This window comes from Pteronotus mesoamericanus, unplaced genomic scaffold (assembly GCF_021234165.1).
Source record: "Pteronotus mesoamericanus isolate MK-2021 breed Mesoamerican mustached bat unplaced genomic scaffold, CSHL_Meso_final contig_74, whole genome shotgun sequence".
NCBI classification, from domain to species: domain Eukaryota; kingdom Metazoa; phylum Chordata; class Mammalia; order Chiroptera; family Mormoopidae; genus Pteronotus; species Pteronotus mesoamericanus.
In genome coordinates this window covers 24,497,703-24,516,894 of record NW_026555247.1, presented here as the reverse complement: position 1 = coordinate 24,516,894, position 19,192 = coordinate 24,497,703, and the positions used below count along the sequence as shown (strand labels likewise).

Genomic DNA, 19,192 nt, shown 5'->3' with positions numbered 1-19,192 from the left:
TCCCCAGACGGCTCTGCGAGGAGAGCCTATAATAGCCCTTGTCTCGGCAGCCAGCTCGGTCGTTCCCCAAGTCCCTTCATGACCTCAGATCTTGATAGTCCTACCAGCCAGGAGGGGAAAATGTTATTGTCCATGCTCAACAGTAGAGGGACTGAGACGCAGTTCATGTGGTGGAAAAAGTGCCTTTGGTCCACACAGCGAGCCAGTGACAGTGTCAGGAGGGAGCCTGGACCTCGAGACCCGATGACCAGCGTCCTGCCTGCTTTACTGTGATGTTCTAGGTAAGAAAAGACGAGAGGCTTTTCCAAAGTTTCACACTGGAGCTCACACGTACACAGCCATATACACATTCTTTCAAAACGCTGGCCCCACTGACATAATACTGCTGGGGCTCCGAGACAGAGGTCCCCGTGGGAGGCTGCTGAGCCCCTGTGAGTGTGGTCCTGACGCCCAGGGCACCGGTCAGCTGCTGGCTGCAAAGGTGCCCGAAAGCCAGGGAGGGCCGCCCCAGCCAAGCCTCACGGTGACCTCTGTAGCTCATGGTGCACAGGTGGATGGCGGTGGCCGAGGGGCTCCTTGTGGTGAACACGTGGCTGCCCGTGGGCTCCGGGGGCTCATCTGGCTCAAATTCTCATAATTGGACTCCTGGGCCTGAGGTCTGTGGACAAGAGAAAGCTGGCTGATCACCCAGTACAGGAAGTGGGGGTCCTGGACTCCCCAAACCACAGCCCAGCAAGGGGCAGGAAGGAGGGGCAAGGAGGGTGTAGGGGTCCTGACCCAGGGCCTGGACACCAACTGGAGGCGGGAGGCAGGGCAGTGCAGAACTTGCGGAACGGGAGGGGACCGCCATGGGTGCCGACCCTGTCCCAGACCGCAGGGTCTCTATGTTCTCAAAGGGATGTCTTCTGTGCCTTTAAAACCACCTCTGTGTTCCTGGCTTTCTGAGCTCCAACTGCTCTCCTGGCTTCTGAGACGTCTGAGTGGGCATCTCAGACCTAAGTGTCCACAGTGCTCACGTGGTCTGCACCACCGTCCCTCTGTTCTATCCTCAGCTTTATCTCAGTAAGGAGCCCCCAGGGTTCCAGCTCCAAACCTGGGCATCCTGGTTCCCTACCTTGCTCCTGCCGCCGGCCCAGTCCCCTCTCCAGCCCTGCCTTCCACCTGCCCCACCTCCCTGCCTCCGCTACTGTCACCTTCATCCGGGCAGCCATGCCAGCCTCAGCCTTGGCCAACAGCCTCCTCACAAGTCTCCTGCCCCCTTGCCTGTACACATGGGGACAGTTGTCCACTTAAAACCACTCGGTGACTTCCCATGGCACTCAGAGTACATCCTGTGGCCTGCCGGCATGCTCTACCCTCTTTTCGGGTCTCCCTGAGCCTTTCGGCTTGCCTTTTCCTCCCGCCTGCCCCTCTGGGCTCAGGTATCCTCAGCGTCACATCCCCAGAGAGGACGCCCTGATCTGGAGTAGCCACAGCCCAGGACCACCTCCCTACCCTGGAGCTCTGTTTCACTGTCCCTTTCCTCACAGCTCTTAAGATCTAAGATGCTTTTGTTTATGTTTTGTTAAAACTCTCCACAGTAAAATTTGAGTTCTTTGAAGCTGGGGATTTTTGCTGTATCTTTAACATCTAAACCATGTGTATATATAGTAGGTGCTCAATAAATGTTTGAACAGTAGTATTTTGGTTTAGGCACCTTGGTGCAGTAGTAAGTTAGCAGAGAAAAGGGACGTTGCACAGGCATCCGAGAACGCGGGGGATGGCTGAACAGGCAGCTGGGGAGAGGGGCTTGGGCTGGCGGTGCGGCTCTTCCAGCCCATGGGGCACAGTGGAGTGGAGTGCAGGGAGCGGAGCCCGGGCTCGTCTGAGGGGCCCTGGAAGACTGTCTTCCTCCTCACCCCCACCCTAACCCAGCCTCCCAGACAGACCACCCTGGGTCTCTGAACTGAACTTTCTTCCCCGACGTGAGCCTTCCCTTGGATGAACACCAAGAATATGGGAGCATGGATAAGAGGGTCAACCCCTCCCAGCTGGGTCCCTGGGCCCCGACCTAAGCCCTCAGAACCTCTAAGGACATTAGTTTGCAAAGCCTTCAGCAGGGTATCTGGCAGAATGAGTGCCTTGAGGTGGCTTTTGCAGGGGTTTTCCTGTTGTAGAAGGCTGGTCACTAGAAGAGGAACCACAGCCTTGAGGCATCACATCTAGGTGCGCAGATCAGATAGGCACACAGAAAAATGACCCTTTAGCACCAGGACACCAGGCAGCCCCGGGGGAGACATCCATGTGAGACCCCGACAAGAAATGCTGGGAGTGGGGTGGGTGGGGTGGCGGTGGGGAGAACAGGTCACTGCAGCCTGGTCTGGCTTGAGAAGGCATGATGGACTGAAGGAAGAGTTCCTTTGAAGGCCTCAGGGAGGACCTAGACCTTGGTCAAGGCCAGGACCCCAGCACTGGCTCATGGTCTCTTCTTTCTCCTCATGCCGCCAACCCTGAGGCGCCCGCACTCCTTGGCCAGTGAGAACTAGAGCCCGGTGAGGTGGGGGAGGGGCAGCTGACTTACCTTGGTGGGGTGTCCTGGGTGACCGGATGCTCTGTGTGAGGGACAGGGAGAAAGAGAAAGAGGGCATGAATCTACATGGAAGCCTCTGGGCTATAGGGCCGGCTGTCCACTGCCCCCCACCCCACTGTGGAGAGTGGTCTGAAGGGAACATGCAACAGACAGCAAGCCAGCAGGGTGTGAAGAGGTAACACAGAGGATGAAGGAGCAGGGCGGAGTGGGAAGCGGTCCAACAGGAACACCTGCTTTTCTGAGGCCCTGAGCTCAGGCTGCCTGGTGAGTTTGAAGAACCAGCTAGAGAGCCAGTGTACCCACAGCAAGGTGGCAGCCAGGACAACTGTGACATGTTTTGGATTTCACCCCGGGAGAGTTTGAGGCTAGTGGTCTGAGTGGCTCTAGGAAGTCCCCCATCCAGGGCACAAAAGCAAATTTCCCCTCCGACCCAGCGAGAACCATGTGGGGCGAACCGAAGATGCTCTGCTAATTTACCCTTCCACACTTTGTCCCTACTCTTCCCTCTGCTGGGAATACTATTTGCTCCTCATTTCCCCCGCTTATGATTTCACTCTCCCGCTCACCTTACTGTATAAAGCCTCCCTCCAGGCCCCTGTCAGACGCCCACCAGCGTGACACATACCTCCCCTGGGCTTCCGTAGTCCCCTGTCTCTAGGATACACTTGTGCAGATTGCAGTTACCTGCTTACTGTTCAGTGTCCCACTCAAGGGCAGGGAATCCTGTTTCTATTCATCTCTGCACAGCACTAGCAGGTCTTCAAGATGCTGCTGTAACTAATGGACTGGTGCTATTTGGCAAAACCTATGTGTGGTCAGAGATCTCAGGGAGGAGTCCTTTATGGGGTGTTGTAAAGGGGCAGCTCTGGAGCGATATTGTCTGGGTCTCTATCTCTGTGACTCGAGGCTAGAGGTAAGCTCCATAACCTTGCTGGCCTCAGCTACCTGATTGTAAAATGGGCTCACGCTGGTTCCCACCTCCTGGGGCTTGATGAAGGTAGAGGAAATGGAGATGCTGCATAGACGCCAAAATGATGGTTTTGGGTTGTGTCATGCCAGGTGGTCTGCCAGATGGTCTCACCTAAAAGGACAGCTCCCAACCCGCCACCCCGCTTGCACCCACCCCGGCCCAGGTGCACCCACCTAGGCGGCGGCGGATGGTGCAGGCGGCCAGCACTCCCAGCAGCAGCAGCGCCTTGAGGCCCAGCGCACTGAGCAGGAGGGCGATCGGTGAGGCCCCGGAAGCGCCATGGAAACGGAACAAGTAGACGCTGGCCTCTGCGCGGCCCCAGCTGTTAGAGGCTGTGCACGTGTAGCGGCCGTCGTGGGCCAGTGCAGGCAGCTCAGCGGTCACCTGGTGGTCATGACCCTGACCTGGGCCTGGCCGGGCAGTCGAGAGGCTGTCCAGAACCGGGCCAGACCAGGCGAGTGCAGGCAGAGGCTCCCCTTCGGCCGTGCAGAGCGCGTGGAAGGTATGCGCTGGACCTGGCAGCACCGAGATATTGACGATCCTCGGGGCAGCTGTGGGAGGCAGTAAAGGGGGTGGGTGTGGGTATGGAAGAAAGGGAACCACGGTCAGAGGGTGTGCACGCGGCAGACAAGGAGAAAGGGCACCCTTCCTTGTCCCCTTTAATGGCCCAGGAAGTTGGAACAGGTGGGAGTAAGGCAGGAAGGAGGGAGTGGACACCACGTTGCCTGGGTCTCAATACATGTGTGGCCTTGGTCAAACCATTCCGCTCCTGTGCTTCAGTTTCTCCGTGTGTGAAATGTCAGTCACTTACCTTATGGGGCTAGTGAAAAGAGTTGGCAAGTTAATGCGTTAAGGGTGCTTGGACTCGGGCCTGGCCCATAGTAAATGCCCACTGAACGGTCATTATTATTGTGGTAGCACAAGGTTGGGGAGTCTGCCGGCGCGATTTCAAGGGTATCTCCCACAACCAGACAACTTCACCAAGAGCTAGAGTTGAGACTGATTCACTGAATCTGTGGCCCTGTGTTAGGTAGGTGCCAACTCTGGGAAGAAACTGGAATGCACTGCGAGACACCGTCTAGCCAGTCCAAGGGTATCTGAGAAGTTCTTGGGAGAGCCAGACTCCAACCCAGAACTCCTGGGTACCCCCCACCCCCACCCTCACCTTAGGAGGAGATCGAGGATTTTTTAAGGCTCTACAGGAAGTTTCAATGTGCAGCCAGGGTTGAGAACCGCTGCCCTGGGGTCGGGGACCCTGGTTCCCACATCTTCATGCAGCTCCCTGAGCACTCCCCAGGGAGTGTGGGTGCTCTTTAGTGCACCCGGCACTCACCTCTTTGCAGCCCTCGCCACGCTTAGGGTGACCGCTAATCCTTCTCTCCCCTGGACTTTGAGCTACTGGGGACTTGCACTCTCTAAGAGCTTCATTACGATGCCCATTCCCGGGCCCCACCCAGCCCTTCCCCGAGCCGGGATTCTGCATCTTTGACAAAGGCCCAGGTTGCCCGTAACCACTGCCAAGTGTGAGTCCCCACCGCCTACCCCTCCCCCAGCTCTAGAGAACTAAGTGTGTATCGATAGATCTCCTTCCTATCCCAGTGGTGGGCACAGTGACCAGCACCTAGTAAGCACCCCGCCTCCAGAAGGGATGGGAGGGCAGAGAGGAAGGAAAGAAGCCGCCTCGACCGGCAGCCCTTGGCCCCGCCGCCGCGCTCACCAGTCACGCGGAGCCGGACTCCGTGGCGGCTCTCGTAGCGGTCGTGGATGTTGCCGGCGAACTCGACGCGGCAGAAGTAGCGGCCCTCGTCGGCCAGGGAGAGGTGCTCCACGCGCAGCGAGAGGTCGTTGCGGCGCGGGTTGCCCAGCAGGTGGAAGCGGCCGTGCAGGCTCAGCGCCGTCTGGCAGAGCTCGCTGCCCCGCGCCACCGCGCACCGGAACACCTGCGGGCCGGCGTAGGGCTCGCCCGCGCGCCAGATGGCCGTCAGCGGCCCGTCGTAGTGGCGGTGTGGGTGCGTGAAGGTGCAGGGCAGCACGGCTGCGTCGCCGGCCGCCGCGCTCACCTCGGCGGGCACCTGCATGGACCAGCGCTGCGTAGGGGCACCTGGGGGAGCGGCAGGGCAGTCTTACCCACTCCTGGCCTGGCCGGCCCTAGGCCCCCAACTGGCAGAACTCCAGAGGGACCCTTTGGGGACCCAGGCTTCAGGAAGCACCCCCAAGACCTGAAACCCCAGGACTCTAGAATCCCCTCCCCTCCCCCTCCTCCACCCCCCGCCCCAAACCCCAAGACTCAGGAAGCACCCCTGCCCTGGCGAAGCGGGGGCTGGAAACCCACCAGGTGATTAGAGAGGCGTCTCGTCACCTTAACTCCCATGACTGACCAGGTTCCTGGACCCTCCCCACTTTCCTGGGACCATTTGTATCTCTCCCTCCCGGAGGTCAATGTCACTTGCAGGCCTAGTGGCCCCATCACTCGCCCTGCTGCAAAAGTCCTGGGATTTCTGTGGTTATAATAGAGTCAGTCCCAAGACATCCAACGCAATGAGAATAATAAAAGCACTTACTATGCACCTCTGTGTTGAATGAGTTCCCGGTAGTATCTCTTTTAGTTCTCACAAATGATCCTAGAGGTAAACATAGTTATCCCTGCGTTACATGTTAAGAAACAGACACAGAGAGGTGGAGTAATTGCCTGAGGTCACACAGCTAGGTTGAGGCAAAACCAGCATTTAAAGTCAGTACTGCCTGACTCTACTGCGGCACTCTATTGCGCTCAATAAAGGCATGGAACCTTGGGACTCACCCAAGGAGACCAACCATCCCATTCATGGAGGGGAAACTGAGGCCTGGGAGCTGGCGATATGTTTTGAAGCTAACGTGATAAGTTGGTAGATGAGATAGCTCGAGGATCCAGGTCAAACCAAATGAGCTTCCCAAGAGGCTAGTGCAGGCTAGTGCCCAGGCAGGGAGCTGAGAGGCCAACCGTGGTGGGCACGTAGGCTGCCTCCTTACTCTGTGCAAGCACCTCTGGACTCAGTTTCCTCGTCTCCTGCACTGTGAGCCTCTGAAGTATGGTCAAGAGAAGGTCCAAAATCTTCGCTGTCTCCAACTCACAGAAGGCGGGTGACTTCCTGCCTGTATCATTGAATATCTGCTGCTTTGAGAGAGGAGTGAGCTGGGAGGGTGGGTGGCTGTCAGCACTGGTCCTGGGAGGATCAGGCCAGGGCCTGTGCCTCCACAAGGAAGGAGGGCAGGCTTAGCAGCCAGTGCCAGGTGCAGTTCACGCCTAAGTGCAGCTCACAGAAAGAGTATTTAGAGGGAAAAATACAGCAGGCCTTTGTGTAACCAAAGGACTTTGCAATTTACATAGTTCTTTCAGGTACAGCATGTCACATGATCTTCAAAGCACCCAGGGGAGAAAAGCAGGGCAGATATTGGTATAGATGAGAAAATGAAGACTTAGAGTCACACAGGCAGAAGGTGGGAAAAACCCAGCTTTTCTGACTCCAAGTCCAGTGCTCTCTGCTCTGCAGGGCAGCATGCCTCATGCCCTGGCAGAAACCCTCTCGGCTGGCACACCATCCTGCAGGGCGCCCATCCCGTCTACGGATCGTCTGCAGGTCAGAGCATTCCTCCTGCACGGAATCCACGGCTGCACCACCACGGGACCGCCACTGCTCTGTGCAGCCTTGCGCAGCCCCTCCCCGGAGTGGCCCTTCTGGAGTCCCATCACGGCTCTCGGCTATCGGGGCCCATTAAGCCTTCCCTTTTTTGGTGAAAGTCCCAGTCCCCTAGCCGCCCCTCCCCATCCGCACTGCCAGGCTTAGTACTTCCCTGCAGTGTCGGTCCTGACCTGGGACTCCAGAGGTGTGCTCCAGGTGAGCTGGACCGGCAGAGAGGGTTCCGAATCGGGCTGCACGAGCTGTGCCTTGCACACAGCCTCACTTGGCCCTTGTGCTGAGCTTGCAATCAAGTAAAACCACAAGTTCATTTTTTGCACAATCTGCTTCTAGGCCAAATCTCTTTTCTTCCACAGAAGTGGAATTACGCTTTTGAACCGAAATGGAGGACTTGACAATTACTCTGAGCACAAACTTGCTCGCTCAGTCATTATTAAAGGGCCTAACTCCAAATCTGAGAAACACTTTGAAGGTTTTGCTGGATCAGTCAGTACTTCCAGCTGCAGGAAGCATCGCCCAGTTCTGGAGGCAGCCCCTGCCTCAGTTTCCCTGCCTTTCCCCTCTTCCGCGACTTCAGCCTCCTCTGACCCCCTGCATCTCACAGGCATCCCAGATTCCACAGATACTGTTTGCTGTTGTGCATTCATCAGTTAGCAAACATTTATCGGACGCATCCACCTAAGCCAGGCACTGGGATAGGAGAGGAAAGATCAAAGAGTAATTTACCAGGCAGCTGTAGCTCACAGCTCAGAAAGGGAGGCGGATCTGGGGACACGTACTTACATCACTGCCCACCAGCTGCTCGTATGGTTTCGGGCCCTGTTACCAGTTCCCTCCTGGCTGTCCCCGGGCCTCCTCTGAGTCCCGACAGTGGGCCCCTTGAGCCCCAAGCCTGGGTGTGGCGCCCCTACCCTGAGCCCCAGGGCTGGCAGAGGTGCTTCCTCTGCATAGGCATCATCTGTTCTCTGTGCATCTCGCCCAGCCACCCAGAAGCTCTGGGCTGTGGGGAGGGGCAGGGCCCACGCGCATATGGTCATCCTTGTGTTGTTACTGTCCAGCATGGTGTCATGCCACATAGTAAGTAGTGAAAATGCATGACAACAGAAGGGAGGGCAGCCCGGCTGGCAGGAATGGCTGGGCGTCGGGGGAGACGGCCCCCCAGGAATGGGTGTGCACAGATCAGGCAGGCCGGGAGTAGAGGACCCCTGAGAAGGAGATGCCATTTCAGCGGAGCTGTGGGGTGGACTAAAGGTAGGCTGGGCAAAGGGGACAGTGGGGCCACACCAGGAGGCGGGGACTCTGCAGAGAGGTTGTAAGGCACAGGGGATAAGGGGGCAGAGTTCACAGTGCTTTGGGGGCTTCTTGAGGGGCATAGCTCATTTCATTTTATATGCATAACAACCCCAAGAGGGACTGTCATTAGTCCCTTTTTAGAGAAAGGGAATTGGGGCTCAGAAAGTGCAGGTGACATGGCTAAGTCACATGACTAACCAGGAGCGGAGCCAAGGCTTCCCCCTCAGTGGTTCAGGCTCTTACCTTGTCCCTACATTACGTTGCCTGAGGACGATAGTCCAGTTTGGAATCATCCGGAAGTGTGATACGGATGACAGGCCCCTCCCTGCCTGGGGGTTTTGCCGTAGGAGCAGAGAGGACACACAGAGACCTCACCAAGTGTTACCATCTTGGCTCGCTGCGGGGTTGGTGGGCGGGAATCTGTGTTTCCTGTTTACCTGCTGAACGGACTCTCTCTCACACATAGACCTTTGAATGAATCCTCCCAGGGGACTCAAGGTTGGCAGGAATTGACCAGGGAGCAAATGTATTTGCTTTGGCAGGAAGCCAAGCCCCCAGCATCCTGTGCCATTTACCATTCTGTCTGGCAGCTCATGCAGGCCTCTTGTCTTTTACGGGGTGGAGGTAGGGAGAGAGGGGGGAGAGGGAAAAGCTCTGAACTGGAGTTACCTCCCCTTCTTGCAGGGTCTCTAGTCTCCTTATCTCAGGTCTGCCAACCTCTGGGGTCAATAGCAGGCCTGCATTCTTCCCGTTGTCCAAAAGGCCTCCTCTCAGTGGTAGGCCACAGAGCACAGTGGAAAGCATTTCAGCTTTTGCACAGCTAGGCCTGGGGGATAGTTTTCCTGGTGGTCACTCTTCCATCAGACTCGTATCAAGCCTGCAGTCCATGCCTGGCACTGTTCTAGGCTCATTCACTTACGAGGAGATGTTTGGGCAAGTTCGTTACTTAACGGCCCAGGTCTCAGGCTCCCCTGCGGCAGAAAGGGAAACCTAATACCTTCCTCACAGGACTGAGGGTTGAAGGAAATCACAAATGTACATCACAGTGCCTGGCACTGAGCAAAGGCTCAGTAGCCGTCAGCTCCCTTCATTCACCAGCCCTGCAAAGGGAGAGGAACAGAAGGGGGCAGGGCAGAGGGTGCTGACTGGTGGTACAGAAGTGCGGTGGGCATATCACCCAGGGTGATGCAGCAGGGGGTTAAGGCAGTGACACCCTGACATCCCACCATTTGCAGCTCCGTTTGGCATCTCGGACCACAGGGAATACAGTAGCCCAGTTGTTGCCCTTAACTCACTTGGTAGCTAGTCGTTTATTCACGTATTTAATTATTCAATAGATACTCATTGAAGGTCTGTGGTGAGCTAGACATTGTGCAGGGTGCTGGGGATGCAGTCACAGTGACAATGAGTGGCCCTTGGTATGTTTGTAGTCCGGCCACTGCTCAGCCACTGTTTGTTTTTCATTTATACACAATTCTAGCAAGTTTGTTTGATTAGCATCCAGCCTAGGGAAATACGAAGTGAAAAGCTGGAAAGCGGATTCTGTTTGTCGACCCACTGAAAGCGGCCAGAAGGGACAACTGACATTGAGTCCAGGAGGCGGGATCCAGTAAAAATGATGAAAAGACAGCGCAGGGCAGAACTGCTTAAAGGACAGCACAGACAGACCACGCAAAGAAGGAGTAATGGCAGAGGGCCCGCGGGCATCCTGACGCTGTGGCAGGCCATGGGACAGAGGCTCACAGCTGAGACCCGAGTCCCCTCGGGAAGGGTCGTCGCCACGAGAGGTGTGCCCACAGATGGGGGTGGGGCTCAGGAGTCTGTGTGGGGCTACAGCCCTGGCTAGACTGGCCCTGACTTTGTGACCCCAGGCAAGTCCCCGTAGCTCTCTGGCCTCGGTGGGCTCATCCATGAATGACGTCTGGATGTGTCCCAAGGTGCCTTTTCAGTCTAACAGTCTATTCTGGAAAGGACATTTGGATGAAAATGATAAGGAAGTCAAGCATTTTAGAATATGACTATTTAAATTAACAGATGTAAAAATAAGCCATCTGGTACCCAGAAAACTCAGCTACGGGGACAGTTGCGTCCGTGCCTTGATGGCCCTGTAGCCTGTTTTACCGGACTCTCCACTTGCTCCCCCACGGTGACTGGCGCTCCGCGGGGGAGGGCTGGGCTGCGGCCTGGGTGCCCGCTCCTGTGCTGCCGTCGTCACCACGAGTCAACTAAGGGGTAGTTGACTCACGCTGGGCTCACTACCCCAAAGTCCCCTGCGTATCTGCAGGACCTGGGCAGGTGGAAGGGAGTCTAGATGGACCAGAAATAGAAACCTTGGCTTGGCTGCCGCTGACCAAAGAATTCTGCCAGCTCTGTGGTGAGGAGGGAAGCAGGCACGTGCCTGGGAGCCTCTCTGCAGGTCATTTGTAGTGCGTTCTGTGCTATTGTGCTCACGTTAACTGTAGAGAAAACTGCGTATCGGTTTCATCGCAGATTGTGGGTCAGTTGCTGTCCATGGGTCACAGACAGGAAAGGGATCCCCAGGAGGTCATGGTGGGACAATGGCCGTGGGCATGGGGGCCCTCAGAATGGTGCTGTGACAAGAGTCCGGTGTGCTGTGACATTTTCTGGAGGAAACGAGTTATGCCCTGGAGAGTCGGGGGAGGAGGGTGCCAGGTGGGCAGTCCGCGGGGGCCTCCGGAGGGACGGCCTCATGGCGCTCAGAGCTGGGCCCCCCCGGGGTGCGCCGTGCTGCTCCCACGGTGGCCGATGGCACCGGCCGACAGGCAGCCAGTCTGATGAGTCCAGCTCTCTGTACGGTGGCTGCCCTCCTCGGGGACATCTGGGCATGCCAGCGGGGTGTTCTCAGGGAATGACTCCTATGATGGCCTCTCAGGCATGGTGGCACCTGGGGGTCGGTAGAGGGTATTTTGGGGGCAGGGAGAGAGATTCACTTTGGCCACCAAACCCCACCAGTTAGATGTGAGGGCTGAGCCGGGAATGCTGCCTTTCTTCCCATTCGCTCCTGTCCCCTGGTTGGCTGCCACAGTTCTTTCTGAGCCTGCATGTTGTCCAGACCGGTGATCAGTGGAGAACAGATGAGAAAAGGGTGGAGTCCAGAGGGGGAGGGGGGAGCAGAAACGGGAATTCCGCCCTGCATTGAGAAGCAGATCTAGAAGGTTCTAGGGAAGGGGTGAGGTACAGGGACATGTGAGTGCGGGGCCTGCCAGTCTCCTTCTACCCTCAGGGTTTTCCTGGCTTCCACCTGAACTCTCCTCTCCAGCCCCGTGGCTGCAGAAGTGGGCCTGCTGGCCTGAGCGGGCTGCGGTGCGGGGCCTCGGTCCTGAGGCCAGTGTCCCCCACAGGATGCTGCGTTCAGAGTTCCGATTTAGCCTGTCCCTGCCCACGCTCCCTGAGCCTCCTCAGGGCATCCCGTTCCCCTTCACTCCTCCTCCTCCTCCTCCCTGGGTAGGACTTCTCCATCCAGGCAACTGGCCTGAGCAGCCACCAGGAGCAGAAGAAGCATCCTGGCTCCCTAAGCCTCCCACTTCCTCCCGGATCCAGGAGGGCAGCCTACTGCCTCCCTGACCTTTACCTGCATCCTGCATGAGCACCCCCACCCCCTCGGGTGCCTCCTGTGATTGGTCTGACCTTTTCTGCTTGTTTTCTGCCATGGTTCAGAGCTGGGCCAGTTAATTCCTCTGAGTGCCAAGCTTTGCCCCAGGCTCACCGCCCCTGCACAAAGGTGGTGTAAAGGGCAGTTCGCACACAGAAGACTCTGGTTCATATCCGGGCTGTGACATCCCAGAATGTCACCTGACTTTCCTAAAACAGGGATAGAGGTCCTCACTTTGCAGGGCTGTGGAGAAGAGTAAATGAGCTGCCCTTCAAAGGTCTGCCACAGAGGCCCTGGAGGATGACAGCTACCATGATCACTAAACCTGCTCATCAGAGTTTGTGGACCCGTGGAGGACGTTTACAAGGTCACCTGTGTGGCCAGAGCTCCCAGACCCCCGTTTTTCCCACCCCCTACATTCCCTGGAATCTCCTGCTTTTTCAAAGCAGACTTGTAGGGAGAGAGGGGGGAAGGACAAGGGAGAGTGTGTGGGGATCCCCAGGACAGGCAGGGCTGCCCAGAGCGTGGGGGACGCAGGGAGGAGAATGAAGGGCACGGACAGTGGAGGGGGGTTTCTGGGACAGCTTCATCCCATTTAGCCTTTGCCAACGGCCTGCCTGGGCCCCGTGCTCAGAGATGTGGACTGGGGTGTGACCGTGAGCCTGCTTGCCCAGCCCCTTGGGCTCCCACGTCCCAGCCAAGCCCAGCCTGGTCCAGGGGTCCCCTGCCCAGTCCTGAGGCCACGTGGAGGGGCTCATAGGTGAATGTCACCAGAGGGGTTTCAGAAAGCGGCACCCCACTCACTCTAGCTATGGACCTCTGGGTTTTAGCAGTTAGGCTACCGTTTCGAAAAGAAAAGGGTCTCCTCCCAGTACGGCTCAGACACGTGGCTCAGCCTTCCAAGGGATCCTGACACACCGCCTGGAGCATTAGTGCCGTTCAGGCTTTGTTCTTGAACACATGACTGCGCATGCTTCCTCAAAATCTTGAATTTAACTGATTCAGAGCAGCTGACCCTCAGTAGGAGGGGGTGAAAAACAAACCAAAACAAAAACACCCCCATACCTAGCTTCTCTTGAAGCTATGTGACTTCAAAAAAATTTTACTGCCATTTATTGCACAACCACTGAGGGCCAGGAACTGTGCTGGGGGCCTTTCATCCATGGCCTATAATTGTCCTTCACCACACCACTACGAGGGGGCAGGCGCCCTGCTTTACGGAGGCTCAGAGAAGTTAGGACACCTGCCCAAGGCCACACCGCTGGTAAATAGGGAGAGCCAGGATTTAAAGCCATGTCTGACTCAGGTCCTGCCTGCTGCTCTCCTTTCTGCCCCAGGACTGGGCAGGGTCACCTCTTCCAGCCCCTACCCTCTCTGTGGGACCCAACCTTCAAGCACGTAGAAAGATGGCTGAGCTAAGTCAGCTTGGGAGAAAAGGAAGCCCTTTCCCCGCGAGCCCCCACCACAGGGCTGTGCGCAGAGGACAGCAGGCAGCGATGGGGGTCCGGCCCAGGGCTCCCACGGCCAGGCTCCAACCTCAACTCCGCCCCCAGTCATTCACCAAAGCTGTCCATGCCCATTTCCTCATCTCTGTAAAGGGAATAGAACAGTTCCTTTCTCATAGCTTCTGAGGCTGACCTGAGTTACTAATTAAAGTGTCAGCACTTAGAGCTATGTGGGCGCTTCCTGTTACTATTCAACCTAGACTTACCCTTGACTAGACTCTACTAGAAAAGGAAAGGGGCTGAGGGACTTGGAGTTTATCATCCAGTCCTGGAGACAGGACCCCACACAAGGAATGTCAACTGACACCTCAGAACATCATGATGTCAGCAAAGCCACCATACAGCATGTGACAGCAGTGGCTGTGCGCATGGAGGATTGGATGCTGAGCCCAGGAGCCACGGGAATGATGCCTTAGGCTGGGGTCAAGGAAGGAGCGGGGGCCTGGACAGAGGGGCTCAGAGGATGGCCTCTGACATTTATCCCCGTAGTCCTCAGTGGCACTGACCACCAGGATCACGCCAGACAATGGTTGAAAATGCAGATTCCTGGGCCCTGCTGCCTGATAATGTGACTCCAAGGTCTGGGGTTGATCTGAAGTGCCTGCATTTTAACAAGCCTCCCCTTCCTCTGGGACCATGATGTGGTGGCCAGTGGTCAGTCGCTGGGACACATCATCGTTCCCAGGGACACTAACCGAGCTAAATGACTCAGGTGTCATTGTTACTTAAGCCTGCCACAAAGAGTTTCCATGCACACTTTGGGGTTCCTGCTGGGAAGTCAGGGTGCCCTCTGCCACTTGCTCTGTTTCCCACGTGAACTCACTGCCATCCTGACCCCAAGCCTCGGTGTCCTGTCCTTCCCTCTCCTCGGGGCTGTGCCCACCCATCAAGACAGAAAACGCTTAGGCGACAGCAACACCCAAAGTCTGTCTGTTCAGAGCCTGGACTGCCCTCCACATACCTTGCCCATTGTCTCCCTGGCTGCTCACAGCAATGGGCGGGCCAGGTGGCCTCTACAGGTGGGGACACCGAAGCCCAGAGAAGTCAGGGGCCTGCCTCAGTCACTTGGAACCCAAGATAAAGCCCAGACTTGAACTTCTGGCTCCTGCCACCACAGCTTCCCAAAGTGCAGCTCTTCTCCCTCCACAGGCCCGGAGGCTCTGGGTAAACCTGGCTGCCCTGAGTTCGAGGAGAAAAGGCTGTACCAAGAGTTTTATGAGCAACTGTTCTGTCCCCAGCAGGGGCCAGAGAGAAGAGTGGGACACTCACCCGTCGGGAGCATGCACACCAAGCAGGCCAGGAGCCAGATGGACCCTTCCATGTTGTGAGTGCCTGGAGACCCGAGACCAGCCCCCACATTCAGCCAGGCCACCAGTGGGAACCTTCCTTGGCGTGGGTGTGGGGGAGGAAATGTTGGGGGGGCGGGTGGTGCGCTCAGGTCTGCGCCTGTGCTTGGCTCTGCTGGGGATGGAGGAACTGGGGAGAGGTAGTCGGGCAGCCTGAGGTATTATTAGATGAGACCCGTGGGGCTTAGTCATGTGGAAAACCAAGAGGGGAACCACCAGGATGATTTTTCAGGACAGGAAACAGAGAAGTAGATGAGGAATATGCAGAACCCCTCCCTGTAGCCTGGTCCCTCTGAACAAGTTGTACGCATGCTCCCTCCCTCCCTCCCTCCCTCCCTTCCTCCTTGTTTCTCTCCTTCCTTCCTACCCTCCTTATCTTCCTTTCTTCCTTTCCTCTCTCCCCCTTTCTCTTCCTACATTTTTAGTATGCCAGGATGGGTTTTCTCTCCCTTCACCCCCTTCTGGAGAGGGTTTTGACAAGAGGATAAAAGAGACTGAGCGGAGGAGCCTGCCAACATAACAACTCACCCAAGTGCAGCCAGAAAGCTGTCAGTACTTGCAAGGAAAGGACTTGTTCATAGACCATCCACTTCCATGACCAGCGCCCCTCTAGGGGGCCTGGGATTCTAGGACAGCTCTTCAGACTCAGAGGGTCATAAGAATCCCCCAGGGATCTTGTTAAAATGCAGGTTCTGACCTGGGTTGTCTACCAAGTCCCTGACACTGCTGCTGGCCCATGATCTGGTCCAGTGTGGAGAGCTAAGACCCCCTCCACCCCCATCCTGGGGACACTGGGTAGACCACCGGGTGCAAGTCAGGACCCAGGGGCAGAAGGGACGCTCTTGGAAGCTTGCTCTTATGGGACTGACAGTGGGACCCCATGGGAACGAGCGGGCTGTTTGCTGAATGGACTGCATTGGATTGGGAGTGTCTGATGGTAGGGTCTCTTTTTTGTTAAGACACTAGACTTGAATGCCCCAGACAGAGGTAATGTTAACAATGTGACTCTTCCTGTCCAGGTGGCAGAGGAAATGCTGTCAGCCAAGTCCAGTTTGTGCCCTGCCCATCAACCTGCTCCTCCCCTTGTCACCTCTCAGTCTCTCAGAAGGGAAATCCAACCAGCTGCACTCAGGAGGCCCCGCCCCGCCCTGCCGGGCACAGCCCCGAGGTGAGTTCTCTTACCCATTGGCCTGGCCACCTTGGAGAAGAGGAGGATAAGGCTCTGGGCATCCCAGAGTCCCCAGAGAATGAGGAAGGGTCTTGTATTCTTGCCTGGATGACTTCCCCAGCTCCCGGCACAGTAGGGGCCCTGCTCAGCTCCAGCTGCCTGCAACTCCTTCCTGAGCTCCACTGGACTCCAACTTGCTTCTTTCTTCTAACTAGGGAACCAGGGGCAAACTTTCAAGGGTAGATGTGAACCTCTCCCATTCTTTCAAACAGCTCCAGAGAAACCCACAGCACAGATTTTATGTAGCATAATTTATTTAATCCACTCCCTGTTAATAGGTGTTGCAATTACAAGCAAAGCTGCAGGAGGAATTTGTGCACATGTGTCTTTACATACTAGTACTTAATATTTCATCCAAAATCCCAGAAGTGGGATCTCTGGGTCACAGGGTATGCACATTTTGCATTTTAATTATTATGCTCAGATTACGCTCCTAAGAGTGTGCAGTCATAGTGGTGTTTTGCACCTTATTCTATACATTACAATCAAAGGAGGAGGCAGAAGTGGGTTACATGATACCCACTGGTGATAGATTAGGGAGGTGGGAGAAAGCAAAAGGGGAGGATTTCTGGGATTAGATAAAAAGTAAAACGAATAGACACATACTTCTTTTACATAGGTGGGTACAGGATAGTTAACAGTTAACAATTAACATGACAACAATAACAATAAAGCCTCTGTGGTCTCCTGCTCCGGTGGGAGATTGTGCTTGAGGGGTCTAGAGAAAGGAAATTACCCTGACATTCCAAAGATCTGTTATCAGAGATGCAAAAAGACAACAGACAGGCTCAGTTAAGATAGAGATTGACCTTTGTCGGGGAGGTACCGCCTAGGACACGACTACCTGCCACAACTCACTTTTAGTTAGGAAGTTTTACTTTCTGACCATTTTATGTGGTTATTTGAGGTCTCTGAGTTTTTAAAGCCACCATGCAGTCCTCCCCTGAGCTTGCCAGGCTTAGTCTGTGACCACTTTTTCATCCACACTTAACCCATTGGTCATAAATCAGTCCACAGGATGCGTTGTTGACCAACCTTTTGATTGAATAATGTGGCCTCAAGGTGCTAGGAAAGCTCATTCCTAGCGAGTCCTAGTATCAGCGTTTCTCTTGCTGAAGGATGGGTCGACCATTTGGGATGGGGCAAGACAACAGCCTCGAACAGAAGTCAAGGCTGAATTTTTCTTGAACATGAAAAGCTGGCGAATGGGAAGCAGTCAGGTCTAGGGACCTTCATCAAGAAAAACACTCTGGATCATTTTCAACCTATAAGCTGTCATGATCCAAGTTTTGCTGTCTGTCTTACTTCTCTGTATTTGCATCTAGTATAACATTTATTTATAGTTTGAGGGCATACCATATAACTCATTAGTTTTCAGGATCTGACCATGAGATGGGTCCTCATTTCCTACGGCCCACCTACTTCCCATGGGGGGAAGAGCGCATTCAAGTGCTCTTCATTAATAATCTGGTTCCTGCTAGTTGTGCAATTGGAAGCTGTAACTTCAAGGTTTATTTGGGGCCAAGGTTGTAAGAACACAATTGTATAAATTACAATTACCATCTAAAAATTCTAGAGGCCAGGAGGACAGTAAGATTTTCATAAGTAAATTTCTTGCTCCTCCGCAGTGGTTATTGAGGGTTTTATTTTTATAGCCACTTCAGCTTCCATTGGAATTAATACAGTTAGTAGTCCTTGTTGGGCTGGGGGTAAGCATTTTCCCATAATTAGGTTCTAGAATTTATACATGAAATTCCTTTCTCAATATTCCTTTTTCAATAATCTACAACTTCCCTTGTTATTGTTTCTTTATATTTATTCAGAAATAACCAGCTTATTATGTTTAACTTCTCTTAAGGCCACATACATCCCTTTCCTTAGACACGAACATTCCTTCTAAATTTCAAAGGAGAAACATAAATAGCATTATTGATAATACAGAAGTTATCTACCTACGCCTCCATCAATTATTAACAGTTGGGGTATACACACAAGGTTTGAGAAAAGCCCAAAGAACAAGTATAATTATTATTATGATTAATGTTAGAAGACAAGTAGAACAATCAAACAAATAAAGTTCCACATAAGTTTGTAGGTATATGGGCCTTGCTGATGCCTTGGGAGAGCTGTCTGTCTCTAATGTTGGCAGCTTCTCATCCTACAGAGAAGCCTTTGATCTCCACATTAGGTGGAGGGGCAAGTGTCAGAGGCTGAGGCAGATGTTCATTTGCAGTTAAGCACCTGATAAGGTTCTCCCAATGACGTTGGAGAGAGTCTTTAATTGATGTCTTTTTCCATGGACAGAACTTCCTTGTTGTAAGTCATGGTCTTAGTCTATTGGGAGTATACTGTGAAATGAATTGGTTACTAATTTATCAGTGCCTATAATAACTAGTTAATAAGTTCTTGATAATAATGCAGAATGTTTCCTTTTAGGAAGCTGATTCATATGTCCCTACATCTAGATGTGTAGAGTGATCAATGATTATTGAATGAGGAGAAAGGAAAAAGAAGTTGATTTCAGGTTGAGGAGCACTAGAAGGAGAGCTTTTGGCCAAAGAAATGAAAAGCTTCTGAAAATTTACAAGTGATACAGTTGAGTTTTAACTGTATCATTTATATGTTCCACCAATCCAGAGAATCCTGGGGTGATAGGTGTAATGAAGATACCATAGAATAGGCCAATACAAATGTATTGCATTGTTTGCCCAGTGAAATGAGTCCCTCAGTCACTGTAACTCAGAGGGAATTCTCCCATTGGGAAATCACTTGCCTACCATTAAGGGAATGCCCCAACCCAGTGAAAAAACATGCAAATCCTAACTAGCACATATCTGTATTCTTGAGATAGTGGCATTTGGATAAAATCCAATTTCCATACCTCAGATGGATCTAAAGGAGTGGGAAATGTCCTTGAGACTCATAGAATTATTTTCCAGGGTTATAGTTGGACAGATAGAACATCTGCTATCCACTTTATGAGCTACAGTA

General features: G+C 54.2%; 1 protein-coding gene across 1 annotated transcript; it reads right to left on the bottom strand.

Moving 5' to 3' along the window:
• Window positions 1-537: 537 nt before the first annotated feature.
• SIGLEC15 (sialic acid binding Ig like lectin 15) lies at window positions 538-14,948 on the bottom strand. The gene is made up of 6 exons (XM_054583856.1): window positions 14,897-14,948; window positions 6,101-6,160; window positions 5,257-5,640; window positions 3,713-4,090; window positions 2,561-2,591; window positions 538-658 (listed from the first exon to the last, which is right to left on the bottom strand). Exons 1-6 carry the CDS (start codon window positions 14,946-14,948, stop codon window positions 538-540), a joined length of 1,026 nt encoding a protein of 341 aa, XP_054439831.1.
• Between the last annotated feature and the right edge of the window lie 4,244 nt (window positions 14,949-19,192).

Bases quoted from the DNA above. Each gene is read 5' to 3' on its own strand.
- SIGLEC15 (XM_054583856.1), bottom strand. From the start codon at position 14,948: ATGGAAGGGTCCATCTGGCTCCTGGCCTGCTTGGTGTGCATGCTCCCG. The intron at 2,592-3,712 runs GTGGGTGCACCT...TCCCTCACACAG, and splicing joins CACCATCCGCCGCCGCCTAG to AGCATCCGGTCACCCAGGAC. The intron at 659-2,560 runs GTAAGTCAGCTG...TCTTGTCCACAG, and splicing joins ACCCAGGACACCCCACCAAG to ACCTCAGGCCCAGGAGTCCA.